Genomic DNA, 18273 nt, shown 5'->3' on the forward strand with positions numbered 1-18273 from the left:
CACCGGGAAACAAGAGTTATGCCAGAGTAAGTTAATTGACAGGGTGGAATCGACAGACGTCCAACTGCACTGAAAAGGATTCGATCCAGACACTGTCCATAGCAAAGAAAACCCTGGACGAGATGGCCATAGCCACCCGGACAGGGACCGACTTGCCTCCGGAGAGAGCATCATCGTTTGAACAGTTATCCGACAGAAAAAACTCGTTCCATCTGGAGATGAGCCAATTATGGAAAGGCCTGGAATGGAACTGAGCCCATTCCACCATGCATCCCAGAGTGTAAAGACATCTGTCGACTGCGCAGACAACCATGTACTCCTAATGGAAGAGAGGAGATTCCGTCTTACGCCAGAAGAATTCTCAGATTCTGAGAATCCAGCAGGGATCCTAGATGAAGAATACCCAGAGAGGGATGCAGGGAGGACTTTTTCCCCGTTGATTAAACGTCTGCACCCTGAAGAAGCCACAGTCATCCTGACCTGGCCGTAAAGTACCCCGGTGATCCCGCTAAGAGCAGGAGGCCGTCCAGGTACAGGAGCATTGGGATATACTGAACAGAAGAACTGTCAGAAAATCCAAAACGCTGGTAAACCCCTGTGGGGCTGAGGACAGTCCCAACAGGCAGAGCCCGAAAAATTGTAAGTGTTGCTGTGATACAGCAAACCTCAGCCCATGCTGAGGAAAGGTCTCTGTAAGTACCCGTAGGCACGCGTCCTGTATATCCAGTGATACCATAAAGTCCCCAGGTTCCAAACATCGTATGATGGAGCATAGGGATTTCCTCCTGAGCCCAGGTAGCTTTAGGAACTGGTTCAGGGAATTGAGACAGAGAATAGGCCAAAGAGGACCATTCAGCCACCGCACCAGAAAGAAAGCAGAACAACCAGTCCCTCACTGAGATAGTGGGGATGGCCTAATTAGCTCCGCTTACCGCAACAACTGCATAGCTTGACACTAATACCGGGCGAACTGAGAAAATCGGTATCTCCCAGTTGTAGGCCTGTCCCGTCAGGCTGAAGAGATATCCGTAGGTTCAGAAGCAGGATCGGCTGGCAGTCCAGGCCTGCTCGGTACTGGATATGTCGGCCCTTGTAGATGCCGACAGTCTACGAAGAAACAGACCTTTAGGCTGACCCAGAGGACAAAAAAGACTTAACAGACTTAGTCTGAGGCCTTGTAGTGGGCATAGCTGAAAGCGGTAAACTTGTCGTTAGTAATACTGCCAATGTTACTACAATCTTGTCAAGGTCAGGACCAAACAATATCAACCCTAAAGATGGTATCTGCACCTCTGCATTCCCAGAGCACAGCCATAGGGTATTACGGAGGATACAGTCGCAGCCGGAACTCTGAAAGTTAGGAGACTGGTATCCAATATAGGCATTTCCACCTATGACAACAGCATATATTACGTGAGCGACCAAATACATTTGAACCCCCGACGTGTTGGAGGGGAAAAAACGTTACAAATGCATCAACCCAATATGCAATAGTATTAACCAACCATGCTATAGCCATGGTAGGATGGGTAACAACTCCTGAAAGTATACTGATTTCAGGCAGAGTTACCACCTACGGATCCGAAGAATCCGACCACGCAGGAATGGGAGGCGTAGTAACGTCTGTAATCAGACGAGTAACACGCCCATCCACCCCAGGAGGGGCTCGTGATGACCCTCAGGGAATTTGGGACAGGAGGCCAAACACTGTTGTAACACCTCCTATCTGGCAACAGCCAGAGTCCCGCTATGCGATCCACCCGCTAGTCAGCAACAGGGAACCCGAAGGCACGCAATACTAAGGGTGTATGATACAGGTGCAGGTCAACATTCACTCTAACCAGAATGGACCTGCTACCAGCCCTAAAGCAGGGATAATAATACCTGAAATAGGCTTCCCCCCGTGTAAGAGGGAAAGAGCCCCAAACAGTACCCAGTTCACGGCAGAGCCAACTGGGAAGTAACCACAGGGCGTCAACCACGCCAATTAGCGTTTCGTAGAAAACGACATCCACCCAGGGTGGCTGTTGTGGTAATCCCTGCAAGGGGAATGACAGACTATTGTGGCACCAGGGGGAATTCATATACTGCGAAAAACCCCTGCAGGGAGCGGTAGTCTGTGTCACAGGGGAAGAGTGCAAGAAGCTGCGAGATACCCTGAGATGAAAAGGGCAGTATGGTGAAGTAACCCCAAGTGAGGTACAACAATGGGGCCCGCCCGGCGATCCGCAATTGAGAGGATCCCGAGAAAACAAACCGCCCAAGGGGGTCGTGAAAGAGGCCAGCACCAGATGACGCCACATACAGAACCCTTTATGAGTCAAATCCTCCGCACTAACACCTGCAGCACATGGCTTGCAGGATAGTAAAAATGGGTGCAGTATAACGCTGTATCTCCTGGTCAGACATATCTGACCAATCTTGGCGGAAATATTAAGCAGCGCTATACTGGTCCTGACTGATGCCAAAAATTAGCTGCAGGGACCCATTTTCAGCGTATGCAACACACAGTTCCATCTAAAATATGGCAACGTGCAGCACGCAACAGTATGTGACAAACCACACAAATATTAACAAGTATATAAATGTGAGGTCTCAGAACCACCCTAAGTACAGCTGTATTAGGGCAGATAAAGAAAAGGGATAGATATACACTGACAGGTGAGAGAATAAAGTACAGTCAGCACTAGCATAAGTCACATACCATGCAGATATATACATAAACATGTCATATAATATACTGCACTATTACACTGCATTCAACTGCCCAGATTCAGTGTCTGGGAAGGCTACAGCGCTGTGTACACTGACCTGATGGTGAGGTACGCAGGGGGACTGGACTCACTGCCATCTCCAGAGATCTCTGCTGCACCACAGAGATAAAATGGCCGCTGGAGACCTCAGAGGAAGCGTGGCCCGCGGAGGAAGCAGCTCAGCGACGCCAGACTATGGATACTGAAAGGCGCGCTGAGCTGAGGGGAGGAGCCGCTGTAACAGGGAAGGCTGCCTCCCCTGGCCGGCTATTAACCCCCGGGACGCCGGCTCCCTGCACCGATCGTTAAGTCCCTGGTGGTCTAGTGGACACACGGGGTATGGGGGGCCCGCCGCCACTGCCGGCGCCTCCGGTCTGTCCCCTGAGACCGGAGGCACAGGACTGCATTTGAAATGCGCGGATCACCGCAAGCGGTGATCCGCGACCTTACCTGCTCCCCGTGGATCCGGCAGCAGTCCTGGGCGCCCACAGAGTCCGGCTAGTACAGACTCTGGGGTCCCGCTGAGATCCCCAGATCTGTACTGGCGTCTCAGCGCCAGCGGGGTGACGGAGCGGCAGCTTAGACGTCCTATGGACAGTCCGACGCTGCCGCTCTGAAGAGTCCAAAGTCCATGGAAAAAACTTTGCCCCTAAAAAAATAAAATAAGCTTAGGGGCTGCTAATCAGCTCCCCCTGCGCTAACGGTGACCCGACTCCGGCCGGGCACCAACTTAAACTGAGGTGCCTCTGGCTTGGGGGTGGGGTTATAGGGAGAGTGGACCCAGTGCATCCTGGGAGCTAAAAGCTTTAACTGCGTGGTGCCCGGATTTGGTTCCCAACCTATACCCCAAGGTCAACCCTGTGGACCCCCTATGGACCCTGAAGTAGAAATAATCACTATCTATGGACATGTTAGATGTGCCCAAAGACAAACATTCCCTTTAATAAATACTGTATGTGCTTTCTCATTACCGGTCTCCAGAAAACATACACACACCTACCATATACCTAACACACACACCTACAGTAACACACACCTACAGTAACACACACCTACCACACACACCTACAGTAACACACACCTAACACACACACCTACAGTAACACACACCTACAATAACACACACACACCTACAGTAACACACAACTAACACACACCTACCACACACACCTACAGTAACACACACCTACCACACACCTGTAACACACACACCTACAGTAACACACACACCTACAGTAACACACAACTAACACACATCTACCACACACACCTACAGTAACACACACGTAACACACACCTAACACTACTACTGGTCTCGTTTGGACACAGCACCAATTTTAGCCACCGCCTGTGATGCATAATTAGTGCTGTATGTATGTTAGATGTACAGTAATAGCCAGCATTGTACTAATTGTACAGATACATTCCTTGCAGAAAATAGGATTTCTGTACCTGTTTTTCCTGGAAAAGTTTTGTGTTCCGTCTCAGGACCTTGCGGACATCGTTCTCCCTGATCTGCAGCATCTGACACCCGCTGTCTGCAGCCTGGGGAGACGAGAGCAGAGAGGTTACTAGATCACTGGCAGCAAAGCATAGTAACCATATGTATACATGTATGTATGTATGTATGTATGACTACTGGTGCGTGGCTAAGCTGCTACCTACACACATTCCCATGTCATATATATTATAGCAGCCTGGGGAGACGAGAGCAGAGAGGTTACCAGATCACTGGCCACAAAACGTGGTAACACGTACTAACAATAACAGCACAGACACCATATGTATGTATGTATGTATGTATGTATGTAGAGTCAGGTCCATAAATATTGGGACGTTGACAGAATTTTCAGATTTTGGCCTCTAGTCACCACCACAATGGCTTTGAAATGAAACAAACAAGATGTGCTTTACCTGCAGACTTTCAGATTTCATTTGAGGGTAATTACATCCAAATCAGGTGAACGGTGTAGGAATTACAATGGTTTCTATATGTGCCTCCCACTTTTTAAGGGGCCAAAAGTAATGGGATTATCAACTCAAAAGCTATTTCATGGACAGGTGTGGGCTATTCCCTCGTTATTTCATTATCAATTAAGCAGGTAACAGGTCTGGAGTTGATTCTAGGTGTGACATTTGTATTTGGAATCAGTTGCTGTCGACTCTCAATATGAGATCCAAAGAGCTGTCACTATCAGTGAAGCAAGCCATCATTAGGCTGAAACATCAAAACAAACCCATCAGAGAGATAGCAAAAACATTAGGTGTGGCCAAATCAACTGTTTGGAACGTTCTTAAAAAGAAAGAACGCACCGGAGAGCTCAGCAACACCAAAAGACCCGGAAGACCACGGAAAACAACTGTGGTGGATGACAGAAGAATTATTGCCCTGGTGAAGAAAAACCCCTTCACAACAGTTGACCAAATCAAGAACACTCTCCAGGAGGTAGGTGTATATGTGTCTAAGTCACCAATCAAGAGAAGACTTCACAAGAGTGAATATAGAGGGTTCACCACAAGATGTAAACCATTGGTGAGCCACAAAAACAGGAAGACCAGATTAAAAGTTTGCTAAACAACATCTAAAAAAGCCATTACAGTTCTGGAACAACATCCCATTGACAGATGAGACAAAGATCAACTTGTACCAGAGTGATGGGAAGAGAAGAGTATGGAGCAGGAAAGGAACTGCTCATGATCCAAAACATACCACCTCATCAGTGAAGCATGGTGGTGGTAGTGTCATGGCGTGGGCATGTATGGCTGCCAATGGAACTGGTTCCCTTGTATTTATTGATGATGTGACTGCTGACAAAAGCAGCAGAATGAATTCTGAAGTGTTTCGGGCAATATTATAATATGAGATATGGTAAGAACTTACCCTTGTTATCTCTATTTCTACGAAGTCCATAGGGTTCCACAGGATACCTTGGGGGTATAGGTGTGACGTCAGTCGCAGGGCACCAAAGAGTTAAGCTTTCAGCCTCCCAGGATGCACTAGGTCCCCCTCCTATACCCCGCCCCCGGGCCAAGGCACCTCAGTTAGTTACCAAGCCATAGGCCGGAGGAGGAGAAGGAAGAGAGAGAACAAAGATCTGGACACATACAAGAATCACATTCTCACCAGAGGGAGACGGAAAACCGGTGACCAGAGCAAAGCCCATCTGCAGCACAGGTGCGACAGGGCGGGAGTCCTGTGGAACCCTATGGACTTCGTAGAAATAGAGATAACAAGGGTAAGTTCTTACCATATCTCATATTTTCTACTTCAGGGTCCATAGGGTATCCACAGGATACCTTGGGGATGTCCCAAAGCAGTATCCTTTAAGGGTGGGGACGCTCCTGTGCAGAAAGGAGAATCCGCCGCCCGAAGGAAGCATCCTGAGAGGCGAAGGTGTCAAACCTGTAATACCTCACGAAGGTATGGACAGAAGACCACGTAGCAGCCTTGCAGATCTGAACTGCCGAGGCACCACGTCGAGCTGCCCACGAAGGACCCACAGACCTAGTGGAATGAGCCTTCAGAGAAGGAGGGACCGGTAGGCCTTCATGAAGATAAGCTTCAGAAATAGCCATACGGATCCAGGCTGCCAAAGTTTGCTTTGAAGCAGGCCAACCCTTTTTACGGAAGCCAAAGAGGACAAACAAAGCGTCCGACTTCCTAAACGAAGAAGTGCGGTCAACATAAGTCCTTAAGGCCCGCACAACATCCAAAGAGGCCTCACCCACGGAAAGACCCGGTGAGTTAAAGGCCGGAACAACTATTTCCTCGTTAATATGAAACTGGGAAACAACTTTGGGAAGAAACTCGGGCCGAGTGCGGAGCACTGCCCTGTTCCCATAAAAAACCAAGAAAGGGGGTCTACAAGAAAGAGCCCCTAACTCAGAAACACGTCTGGCCAAAGCAATGGCCAGAAGGAAAACAGTCTTAGCTGTTAGCCATTTAAGATCCACTGAGCCCAGTGGTTCAAACGGCGGTCCTTGGAGAGCCCTCAGGACCACAGCCAAATCCCAAGGCGCCACAGGTGGAACAAAGGGCGGCTGAATGCGGAGAACACCCTGCATAAAGGTGCGCACATCCGGGATTGTAGCAATCCTACGGTGAAACCAGACAGATAGGGCCGAAACCTGTACCTTCAAAGAAGCAAGGCGAAGCCCATGATCTAGTCCCGCTTGCAGGAAGGCGAGAATCCGAGACAGACGAAACTCCCGCGGTGCATAACCTCTCGGTCGACACCACTGGAAGAACGTATGCCACACGCGATGGTATATCCTTGCGGAAGACGGTTTCCGAGCTCGCAACATGGTACGCACCACAGAGCTGGAAAACCCCCGGGACCTCAGCATGGCCGTCTCAACAGCCACGCCGTCAAAGACAGCCGAGTCAGGTCCGGGTGAAGGCAAGGACCCTGAGACAGAAGGTCCGGTCGTAGCGGCAACCGCAGAGGAATGTCCACGGACAGACCCTGAAGGTCTGAGAACCAGTGCCGTCTGGGCCACGCGGGAGCTATCAACAGGAGCGTCCCTCCTTCCTGTTTGAATTTCCGGATTACCCGTGGAAGAAGGGAGACTGGAGGGAACAGGTATGCGAACCGGAACGTCCACCGGACGGACAGAGCATCCACCAGAGACGCCCCTTCGTCTCTTGTGCGAGACCCGTACACCGGCAACTTGTTGTTGTGCCGGGACGCCATGAGGTCGATTTCTGGAAGACCCCACCTGTCCACCAGTAGTTGAAAAACGTCCGGGTGCAGGGACCATTCCCCCGGATGAACGTCCTGGCGACTTAGAAAGTCCGCCTCCCAATTGAGCACTCCCGGGATGAAGACCGCTGATATGGCCGGAAGATTGCGCTCCGCCCAAACCAGGATCCGAGAGACCTCTACGAGAGCCGCCCGACTGCGAGTTCCTCCTTGCCTGTTTATGTAGGCCACGGTGGTAGCGTTGTCCGACTGGACCTGCACCGGGCGACCCTGGAGAAACCGCTGTGCCTGCTGGAGAGCATTGAAGACCGCACGGAGTTCCAAGATATTTATTGGAAGCTCCGCTTCTGTCGGCGTCCACCTGCCCTGGAACAAGTGTGGACCCGAAACTGCTCCCCAGCCCCGAAGACTGGCGTCCGTTGTCAACAGGACCCAATTTGGAACCCAGAACGGACGTCCCTTGTTGAGGTGGGTCGTCTGTAACCACCACGTAAGGGACAGGCGAACCTCCTGGGTGAGCACAATCGTCTGGGACTTCAGAGACTGAGTCAGCCCGTTCCACTTGGACAGGATCAGGTGCTGCAGAGGTCTGGAGTGAAACTGGGCGTATTCCACCATGTCGAACACCGACACCATGGAGCCCAGTAACCTCATCGCCGAGTGTAAGGACACCCGGCGGCTGTGCAGACAACTGCGCACCCTTGACTGTAAAGCAGAGATCTTGTCCTCCGTCACGAAGATCCTTTGCTGTCCCGAGTCCAATAAGGCTCCAAGATGCAGAATCCTCCGAGACGGGATTAGAGTGGACTTCTGCCAGTTGATTAGCCAGCCGTGCCGTTGCAGCAGTGCAATGGTCAGGTCCAAGTGGCGTAACAGGAGCTCTGGAGATCCTGCCACCAATAACAGGTCGTCCAAATACGGCAACATGCGGACTCCCTGCAGCCGCAGAGAAGCCGCCATGACCGCCATCACCTTGGTGAAAACACGTGGTGCTGTTGCCAGGCCAAAAGGTAACGCCCGAAACTGGAAGTGGTCGCTGCTGATTGCGAACCTGAGGAACTGTTGATGGCGCCAAAGAATAGGGACATGCAGGTAAGCGTCCTGTATGTCCAATGACACCAAGTAGTCCCCAGGTTCCAGCGCCAGAATGATGGACCGTAGGGTCTCCATCCGAAACTTCGGGACCCGCAAAGACTTGTCGAGTGCTTTGAGGTTGAGAATCGGACGATATGACCCATTGGGTTTCTGTACCAAAAATAGATTTGAATAGAAACCCTGGCCCCTCTGGGAGAATGGAACCGCCACTATAACTCCAGCCTGGAGCATAGTGTGCAATACCTTCCGCAGCTCCGTAGCCTTGTTCCGGTCTGATGGGAGACCCGTGGTGAAGAAGCGAGCCGGGGGTCTGTGCCGGAAGGAGAGGGCGTATCCGTGAGAAACCACCTCCAGAACCCAAGTGTCTGTCGTAGTGGTCGACCAACACTGGGCGAACTGTAGCAGGCGGCCTCCCACCCTGGGATCCCCCAAAGGGAGGCCCGGACCGTCAGGCCGCAGGCTTGTCATCTGGCTTGGGGGCCGGACGTCTGGTACTCCATGCCTGCTTCCGGGGCTTGACCGATTTCTTAGGGCCAGCCTGTCGAGGAAACGACTGTGGTTTGGGCCTGCCCTGGGCCCTAGATGACCGAAAGGACGATGGTCCCGAACCAGAAGGAGCAGCGGCCGACGGGAGACAGGCAGATTTGGCTGCCGCCAGCGTGGCCACAATCTTATCCAGATCCGGACCGAAGAGAACTTCTCCGGTAAACGGCAACGCTTCCAGACCTTTCTTGGAATCTGCGTCCGCCTTCCAGGATCGCAGCCACAAGGTGCGACGAGCAGCTACCGCTGCTGAAGAAATTCTAGACACCAGAGTACTAATGTCTAGAGCCGCCTCGTTGATGTAGGTGGCCGAATCACGGAGATTGCCAATCAACTCCGCCTGATCGGCCGGACAGTCGGATTCAAAAGAAGCCTCTAATGAATCCGCCCAGCGCTCCATCGCTCTGGCAACCCAGCAAATGGCCATAGCCGGCCGTGCTGCCCCCCCTGCAAGGGAATAAGCGGACTTCAGGCAGATTTCTACCTTGCGGTCCGTAGCATCCTTAAGGGAGGACATGGATGGCATCGGCAATGTGGCACTACGGACAAGACGGGTCACGTGAGAATCCACCTGTGGAGGGGATTCCCACTTCGCAAAATAATTATCCGCGAACGGATAAGCCACCGCCAGGCGTCTCTGCGGCTGGTATCTTTTGCCAGGTTGTTTCCACGCCTCCTCTAAATGGTCCACCAACTGACCCGAAAGAGGAAAGACTGTGGCATCGCCCTTCACATCTTTGAAAAAAGCATACTTAGATTTAGCCGCTGGGGGAACTTCGTCCTCAATCACCAAGGCTGTGCAGACCGCCCGAATAAGTCCAGGAATATATACTTTGGACTTAGCATCAGCGTCCTTAGTATGGAGAGGTTCCTGATCGTAAGGATCTAGAATCTCCCCATCATCAGACGTCCCTTCGTCATCCTCATAAGGAGCGGACAGAGACGCCACCGGCCTTTTATGAGACCGCATCACAGACTCCCCTTGCAACACATCCGACAAGTGCTGTACAGAACTCGTCAGGGAGTTAACCCACGCTGGCTCCTGAGAACCCGGGAGCGGGGAAATAGGGAGACTGTGGGGTACCACCAATTGTCGTGGGAACCCCTGCATGGGTGACGACACCACAGACTGCTGGGACAAACCCATCGGAGTAAACGCGGGCTGCGGAGCTAACTGGCCCACTAAAGCTGTTAACGCCTGAGCGAAACAAGCCCAGGGCGGCTCCTGTACCGGTGCTGTAACCGTAATAGGCCGCGCCATGGACAAACACTGCCGGCAAAGGCCCTCCGCGCTACCCTCCCCCTCTGCTAACGGTACTTTGCACGTGGTACACTGTAGCCGGAGGGGAAAATCACTTTCAGACATGATGGCACCACGTATGTGACCTCTCTCACCAATTAAGTATTAAATAGGCGAGAGACCACCCTGCAGCACCGCACCGCAAGGGCTTTAGCAGAAAGAACAGGGACAGTAATAAAGCTGACAGTTTAGATGAAGAAAAGATTACAGGCAGCAGCGCTAGCACAGTCACATACAATGCAGAGAAATAACAATTCCTGCACTAACAGCGCTGATCACTCAACTACACAGACACAGGGCCTGGTAGGACACAGCGCTGCATACACAGACCTGACCACAGCGGAGGAGAGGTATGCGGGGGGACCCAGACCACGATGCTTCCGTCCAGCGCTTCCAGCAGCGTTCACCATGCGTTCTGGAGAAGATGGCCGCCGAGGAGCAGAGAGGAGGCTGGCCTGGGGGAGGAGCGCTGCCACAGGACCAGTCGGCAGCATGCAGAGAGGGCTGTGTGCAGCGGGGGAGGCGCCGGCTGTGAGACAGGGAAGGCGCGCTCCCCTGGCATGCATTTAACCCCTGGGACGCCGCAGCGCTACCGCTCTGCTGCGGTCCGCTGTCCCAGGGGGTAGTGGAAGCGCAGGTTGGTCGCCTGGCTCCACGCTGCAGCCAGTCCCCAGGGAGCCCCCTGCCTGGGGACTTAGGACCATGTGATCAGCGGGGACCCACCGCGGGACCCCGCTGCTTACCTCTGTCCCCCTTGAATCCGGCCATGGTCCGGAGCATCTGGGGTCACCGCTAGCTGTGACCCCAGACGCCCACCAGCATCCCCGGATCAGTACCGGCGTTCTGGTACCGGCGGGGTGTAGGGAAGACAGCATGGACGTCAGGACTGACTGTCCATGCTGTACATCCAGTTGTGCAGCCACAGCTGCATGAAGAATAAGCTTCAGGGGCTCTTCTAGCCCCCACTCCAACAGGTGCACCCGACTCCGGCCGGGCACCAAACTAAACTGGGGTGCCTTGGCCCGGGGGCGGGGTATAGGAGGGGGACCTAGTGCATCCTGGGAGGCTGAAAGCTTAACTCTTTGGTGCCCTGCGACTGACGTCACACCTATACCCCCAAGGTATCCTGTGGATACCCTATGGACCCTGAAGTAGAAATGCTAATATTCAGTCAAATGCTTCAGAACTCATTGGACGGCGCTTCACAGTGCAGATGGAAAATGACCCGAAGCATACTGCAAAAGCAACCAAAGAGTATTTTAAGGCTAAAAAGTGGAATGTTATGCAATGGCCAAGTCAATCCCCTGACCTGAATCTGATTGAGCATGTATTTCACTTGATGAAGACAAAACTGAAGGGAAAATGCCCCAAGAACAAGCAGGAACTGAAGACATTTGCAGTAGAGGCCTGGCAGAGCATCACCAGGGATGAAACCCAGCGTCTGGTGATGTCTATGCGTTCCAGACTTCAGGCTGTAATTGACTGCAAAGGATTTGCAACAAAGTATTAAAAAGTGAAAGTTAGATTTAGGATTGTTTAGTTTGTCCCATTACTTTTGGCCCCTTAAAAAGTGGGAGGCACATATAGAAACCGTTGTAATTCCTACACTGTTCACCTGATTTGGATGTAATTACCCTCAAATTAAATCTGAAAGTCTGCAGTTAAATCACATCTTGTTTGTTTCATTTCAAAGCCATTGTGGTGGTGAATAGAGGCCAAAATATGAGACTTCTGTCAATATCCCAATATTTATGGACCTGACTGTATGTATGTATGTATGACTACTGGTGAGTGGCTAAGCTGCTCCCTACACACATTCCCATGTAATGTAGATTATAGCAGCCTCTCAATCTGTAGTGTGCTCAGCTAACACCAGTGACTGTCCTCACGTCACAGAAATAGCATGCAATGTCTCGGGACCCTGACTGCAGGACTACAGAACCAAGCACAAACCGCCACTTTACCCTGATGTACAGCTGCACGCCAATAAGAATACTATGAGGGGAATTCAATATGAAACGTAAACTTCGCTGTCGAAGTTTACGTTTCATATCGGAGCTTTTACCTGGGATAAAGTATCGGGCGCGCGCCCGCTTATCCCCGTATTCAATATGAAACTAACGAAAACGGGAGCCTGCGAAGTGGGATTTGCGTAAAGTTACGAAATTTTCCTTTAAAAAAATTGTAGGACCCCCCTAAAGTTGTAAAAACATGGGGGATCATTATGGGTACCCCCGTTTTAGCCTGTAAATGAAAGTCGGGAATTTAAATAGCCGCAGCAGGTGTTTTTTTCCCGACATTGAAGAAGTGTTGCAGAAGAGCACTTAGGTTATTTTTTTCATTTTTTTAAGTGGTCCCATCAAATTTGGGGTACATGAAAATGGGTACTAGCATATTTTTATGTCCCTAAAGTAAGTTTTTAAAAATTCTGCATTTGTGCACCTACCGCTAATAATCTATTCTAGAATACATCTGCCGCATACTTGCAGAATAGCCCTGAACCTATTTCCTATTGTTAAACAATTTAGTCCCTTTTTTTTTTTTCACCCCAATTTTTTATATTATTTTTTGGGGTGTCCCTATTTTTTTTTTTTTTACTTTTTTTGACAGTTATTTTTTAAATGTCATTCCCAGGGGTGCAGACTATTTTTTTTAAGCCTGCACCCCTAAACCCCAATTCTGCACTTTTTTTCGCCACCTATTCAGTGGTGAAGTTATCCCCGTTTTTTTTCAAAGACTTTTCGAACCTGCGAAAAGTCTTTGAAATTGAATACAGTGTAAAACTAAAATCTGCGATAATGACGTCATAGGTGCGATAGTAACGCAAAAACGGAGTTTTCGCACCCATATTGAATTCCCCTATATGTCTGCCCCAGTAACACAGGGCAAATACACTGCTAAACAGCACACGAGTGTAGCCAATGACCCAATAGCAACCTAGTTCTTGCCGCACTACAACTGGTCCTATCAACCGCCTCCACCACAAATAATATTCCTGCAACCTCCTTCACAAATCCCCCATCCCCAATATACCCAGGAATAAGCCCCATAAGCACAGTGCTGGTCTTTCTTCCTCTGCAGATGGTGCTTTGTACTGTAAAGCAGCCAATAATTCCAATTAGTCCAATTATTACAGGTCATTTTTGGGGGGTAAAAAAAAAATGGCCGCAAATTACTCCAAAATCAACTTTTTCTTAAGTGTAGGCACCGTAAAATTTAATTACAGTATTTTAATTGAAAAATAATTGTTTTTATAATTTTTTTTACAATTTTTTAAAGTGCCCTTAAAGTACCCCAAAATCTCCTTTTGTCCTACTTCTTTTTTGCATTTTTCGTTTAATTGGTTTGAGATTACATGAAAGTTTGCTTTTTATCAATTTTTTGCATTTAAAAACAAAAAACATAAACCAGCCATATGACACCATTTAAAAACCTTAAGTACTCTCCTAATGCCCACAAAGAGCCTTCTATACGGTCCTGCTAACAAAGTGATACATTTTGGGGGTGCAGGATGGTCTCCCCACTTTTTAATGCACTTCTCTCACATCGCATTTGGCAGTCAATATGCAAACCTCCGCTGCGAGTACATCGAATAGGCATTTTTAATTAGATTGGAGAATTCTCTGTAGCGCGCATTCGTCTGAAGTCTACGAGTTCCATGAAACAAACACGCTACTCGCACCTAATTGGATTGAGCCCCAAGTGTACAGCAGTGTCTGACTTGAGTGTAGGAACAGGCACCGAGAAGGAGCTGGGAGCGCCAAGGTAGGCTGGACACTGAAGAAGCCAGACTAAGGCCCGTATTCAATTAGAGGTGAAAAGTCAGAATACGCAAAAAAGTATCGCGGATGAAGTCATTCCGCCAGGCGGAAAAGTATCGCCATATTCAATTGCAAACGCTTTTCCCGTACGCGAAAACGCAATGCAATGTAATAGGCGAAAAAGAATCGCCTATGAATAGGTGTCGGAAGAAAGTGCAGATTCGCTATTTTGGGGTGCAAACGTGGGGAAACCACTCTACAACCTTGGGACAGCCCCCCCAAACGGTAAGTGCATCAAAAAAGCCCTAAAATAATAGAGGAACCCCCCCAAAAAATGACTGAAAAAGGGGGCAAAGTGGGGGGACAAACTTAAAAAGTAGCGAAATACACTTTTGAGGGGTCTGCAAGTAGGGGTGGTGTTATTTTGTTTGCAGGTGGTTACAGAGGGGGCGTTTTTTACGTGTTCTTAAACAAATTAGCGACTTAACTATCCTTACCCCCATTTTCAAGTACCCCAAATTTGACAGGACTACTTAATTTCACGCTAAAAATAAACATAAAGCTATTCTTCACCACTTCATCAAAGACGCTGATTTAATGCAATTGCCAGCACTTAAGTACCCCAAATATCTTCATCAGTAGGGTAATCGGGGACATCTTTATTTATCCCCAATGTTAGCGCATGTATTGGGGGGCGTCAGTCATTTTTTACAGCACTTTCCGCCTGCTTAAGTTTCACCGGTTATGGTTTTCGCCTCCTTTGGAATTGAATACGGCGAATCGCGGGGACATGTGAAAAGTTTCCGCACCAAAAACACGCGATGTAGGCGAAAAGCCCGGCAAGCGGAAAAGTATTGCGGGTGCGAAACTAATTGATTACGGGCCTAAATGTGATGTCACTGATCTCCTTCCCCAAATAGACTCCCCGCAGCGCATTTTGCTGAACAGCTGCCATACGAAATAAAGTGTGAGCTTATCTTTTGTCAGGTCTCGCCTATACCCTCATATGTGACAGCTGCAGTCTGCTCAATGTAACAGCCAGTACGGGCTGTCTCTTCATCCTGCAGACCGCAGAAATGTCCTGTCCCGCCTTACATGGGGGGTGACTGGAACTGCTGAGCGCCATCTCCGCTGACTGCCACAGCGCCTGGAGCACGCTCCACGTGGCTGGGTGTCACCATCTGCCACCGGTCCCCAGACCCGTTTAATTTACGGCCGGAAGACCTGAACTGCCAGGAGCTGGGAAGTGGAGAGCCGGCAGAACGGCTGCTATTTAGCGCCAGACCCACGCTCTCTGCGCACGTGTTCTAGTGAACGCCTGTACAGTCTGTTACAAAAACAAACAAAACCTATTCTGAAGTAAAAATCATTCTCTACTCCATGGGCACAGAAGTACAAAACCCTCTACGCCCCTATGTACAGCAGTGTCCCCCCAATGGATGATTGAGAAACAATTGTGTATTTCTTTGGGCAGACTGAACAATCAGTATAAAGTAATGTATAATACTACATACAAGATTTAGATTAATCTGTGTTTCCAAATACTTCAAATAAAAGATTTTCTATTGCGATGTAAAGAGCAGCTGCGTATGGACGTAGGTTACAGGGGAACATAAAACAAACACATAACAAGGTGACATGAGCCCGGAGGTAAAATCGCTCTATGTACAGTACTGCATGATGTAGGGGAGCATATAAAAGGATAATAAAATCATTTTACTTTGTAACAAAATCAGTACCTCTAAGAGGAAGCCATCCGGAGACTCGGTGACCGTGTCTGTGGATGCAGGATAGGCGATGCCCTTCAATATAGTGTTGAACTGAAAGGTCGCCCCCGTACCCTTCCTCGGGATTTTAGTTCTTGCTATTTGAGCACTGCCGGAAGCAGCAGAACAGATGATCAGGCTTTTGCTATAAGAGTCAGGGAACTTCCGCTTGGGGATCCACAAATCCAAATCGGGAATAGATTCTAGATGATGACTGAGGACCCTGGTGTGATCGGGGTCTTCCTCCGAATGACTCATGGATTCCATTGAACTGTCCTCAGTGTCACTATTGCTAGCGCTGAAGGAGTAGCTGCTGCTGTCACTGCTACTCATCCCGGCCTCCTCCTCACTCAGAACCTCATTCTTAATCTTCTTACGCCTCCGCTTCACATTTCCTTGCTTCTGTTTCCTTCTCTGTGAAATCAAGGTAAGGGTGTAATTACTCTACGAGAGCTGAGAGCTCCTTACGGGAGAAACCATAATAAAAGGTAACTGGAATAAATATAAGATGATAACAATTTGGCGACTCCAACAACTTTGAAACAAAACAAAAAGAAAGTGCCTCTGCTCAGCCAGTGTGTACATATAGCAAATCATCTCTCCAGCCCCTGTCACTAAGTGTAAGTGGATATATATATATATATATATATATATATATATATATACACACACATTATATATATATATATATACATACACACACCTGTATATATATATATATATATATATATATATATATATATATATATACACACACATTATATATATATATATATATATATATATATATATATATACACATACATACACACACCTGTATATATATATATATATATATATATATAAAGTCAGAAATCCACTGCACTCACCACTCCCAGATTTGGGGTGCAGACCTGCATTCGCCGTTCCCAGGACTGGGGTGCAAGTGGCCTGTGACCACATTGCTTAAATAAATAAAATCAGAAAACCCAGCACTCACCATGTTTAAACACTCACAATGATGTATAAATAAATAATGGGGATTTGATTCATGGATTGATCAATGCATTTAAGCCCGCAGCCCACATCAAGGGACCCCACTTCTCTGCAGGTCCTACACTATCCGTCACACTGATGGAAACCTGGTAGCTGCTATCACATAGTTTAAACTGAAAAAATGTTACCTGGTTTAAAGCTCACCTGCCAGCTAAACCAGGTAACATTTTTTCAGTTTAAACTATGTGATAGCAGCTACCAGGTTTCCATCAGTGTGACGGATAGTCGAAGAACAGCCCTAAATTTGACACCCTACGGGCGGACGCAAAAGCCAGAAGAAAGAGTCTTCACTGTGAGCCACTTGAGTTTCACAGATTCCAGTGGATCAAACCCCTGGACGGGAGGCCCTGAAGGGCCTGGAGAACCACTGACAAATCCCATGGCGCCACTGGAGGGACAAAGGGAGGTTGAATACGGAGGACACCCTGAAGGAAGGTGTAAACATCCAGCATTGGAGCAATTTTGCGCTGGAACCAGATGGACAGAGCAGAGACATGCACTTTTAGCGAGGCCAGGCGGAATCCAAGATCCAATCCTGCTTGAAGGAAGGACAGGACTCTAGAGACCCTAAAAACTTTAGGGTCAAATCTTCTTGTAGCACACCACTGGAAGTATGTGTGCCGCACTCTGTGATAGATTTGGGCAGAGGTTGGCTTACGCGCTATGAGCATAGTCTGGACCACCAAGCTAGAAAATCCTTTGGACCTTAGGAGAGATGTCTCAAGAGCCCTGCCGTCAAAGACAGATGGGCCAGGTCTGGATGTAGACATGAACCTTTAGACAACAGGTCCGGACGTTGAGGAAGTAGGAGAGGAGTGTCTATGGAGAGGCTGTTAAGATCAGCGTACCAATGTCGTCTGGGCCAGGCCGAAGCCTCCGTTTTGCTTGAACTTCCGAAGGACTCGAGGAAGAAGGGAGACTGGAGGGAATAGGTACCCCAGATGGAAGGTCCACTTCACCATCAAAGCGTATAGGAAGGCTGCTTCGGCGTCCCTTGTTCTGGACCCATACACTGGCAACTTGCGATTGTGTCGGGAGGCCATGAGGTCCACCTCTGGCAGGCCCCACTTGTCCACTAGGCGTTGAAAGACCATTACCCGGCATGCACATCGTGACGGCTGAGGAAGTCCGCTTCCCAGTTGAGAACTTCCGGAATGAACACCGTGGAGATGGGCGGGAGGTGACCTTCGGCCCATGCAAGAATGCGTGACACTTCTGCCATTGCTGACTGACTTCGAGTGCCTCCTTGGTGATTGATGTAGGCCACTGCTGTCGTGTTGTCGGACTGACCTCGTACAGGCTTACCCTGAAGAATGT

The 18273-nt window shown here is 49.2% G+C and overlaps 1 protein-coding gene across 2 annotated transcripts in view; it reads right to left on the reverse strand.

The window, feature by feature from the left end:
- The window catches only part of SNAPC4 (small nuclear RNA activating complex polypeptide 4), a 204252-nt gene that overhangs the window by 75410 nt on the left and 110569 nt on the right, over nt 1–18273 (reverse strand). For both annotated transcript variants that reach the window (XM_088479544.1, XM_088479543.1), the window contains exons 16-17: nt 15895–16335; nt 4206–4298 (exon numbers count right to left, since the gene is read on the reverse strand). In XM_088479544.1, coding sequence (XP_088335670.1) covers nt 4206–4298; nt 15895–16335 — 534 coding nt within the window. The remainder of the gene's footprint in view (nt 1–4205; nt 4299–15894; nt 16336–18273) is intronic.

The sequence above is a fragment of the Taudactylus pleione genome, unplaced genomic scaffold (assembly GCF_031769625.1).
Source record: "Taudactylus pleione unplaced genomic scaffold, aTauple2 ptg000240l, whole genome shotgun sequence".
Taxonomy (NCBI): Eukaryota; Metazoa; Chordata; class Amphibia; order Anura; family Myobatrachidae; genus Taudactylus; species Taudactylus pleione.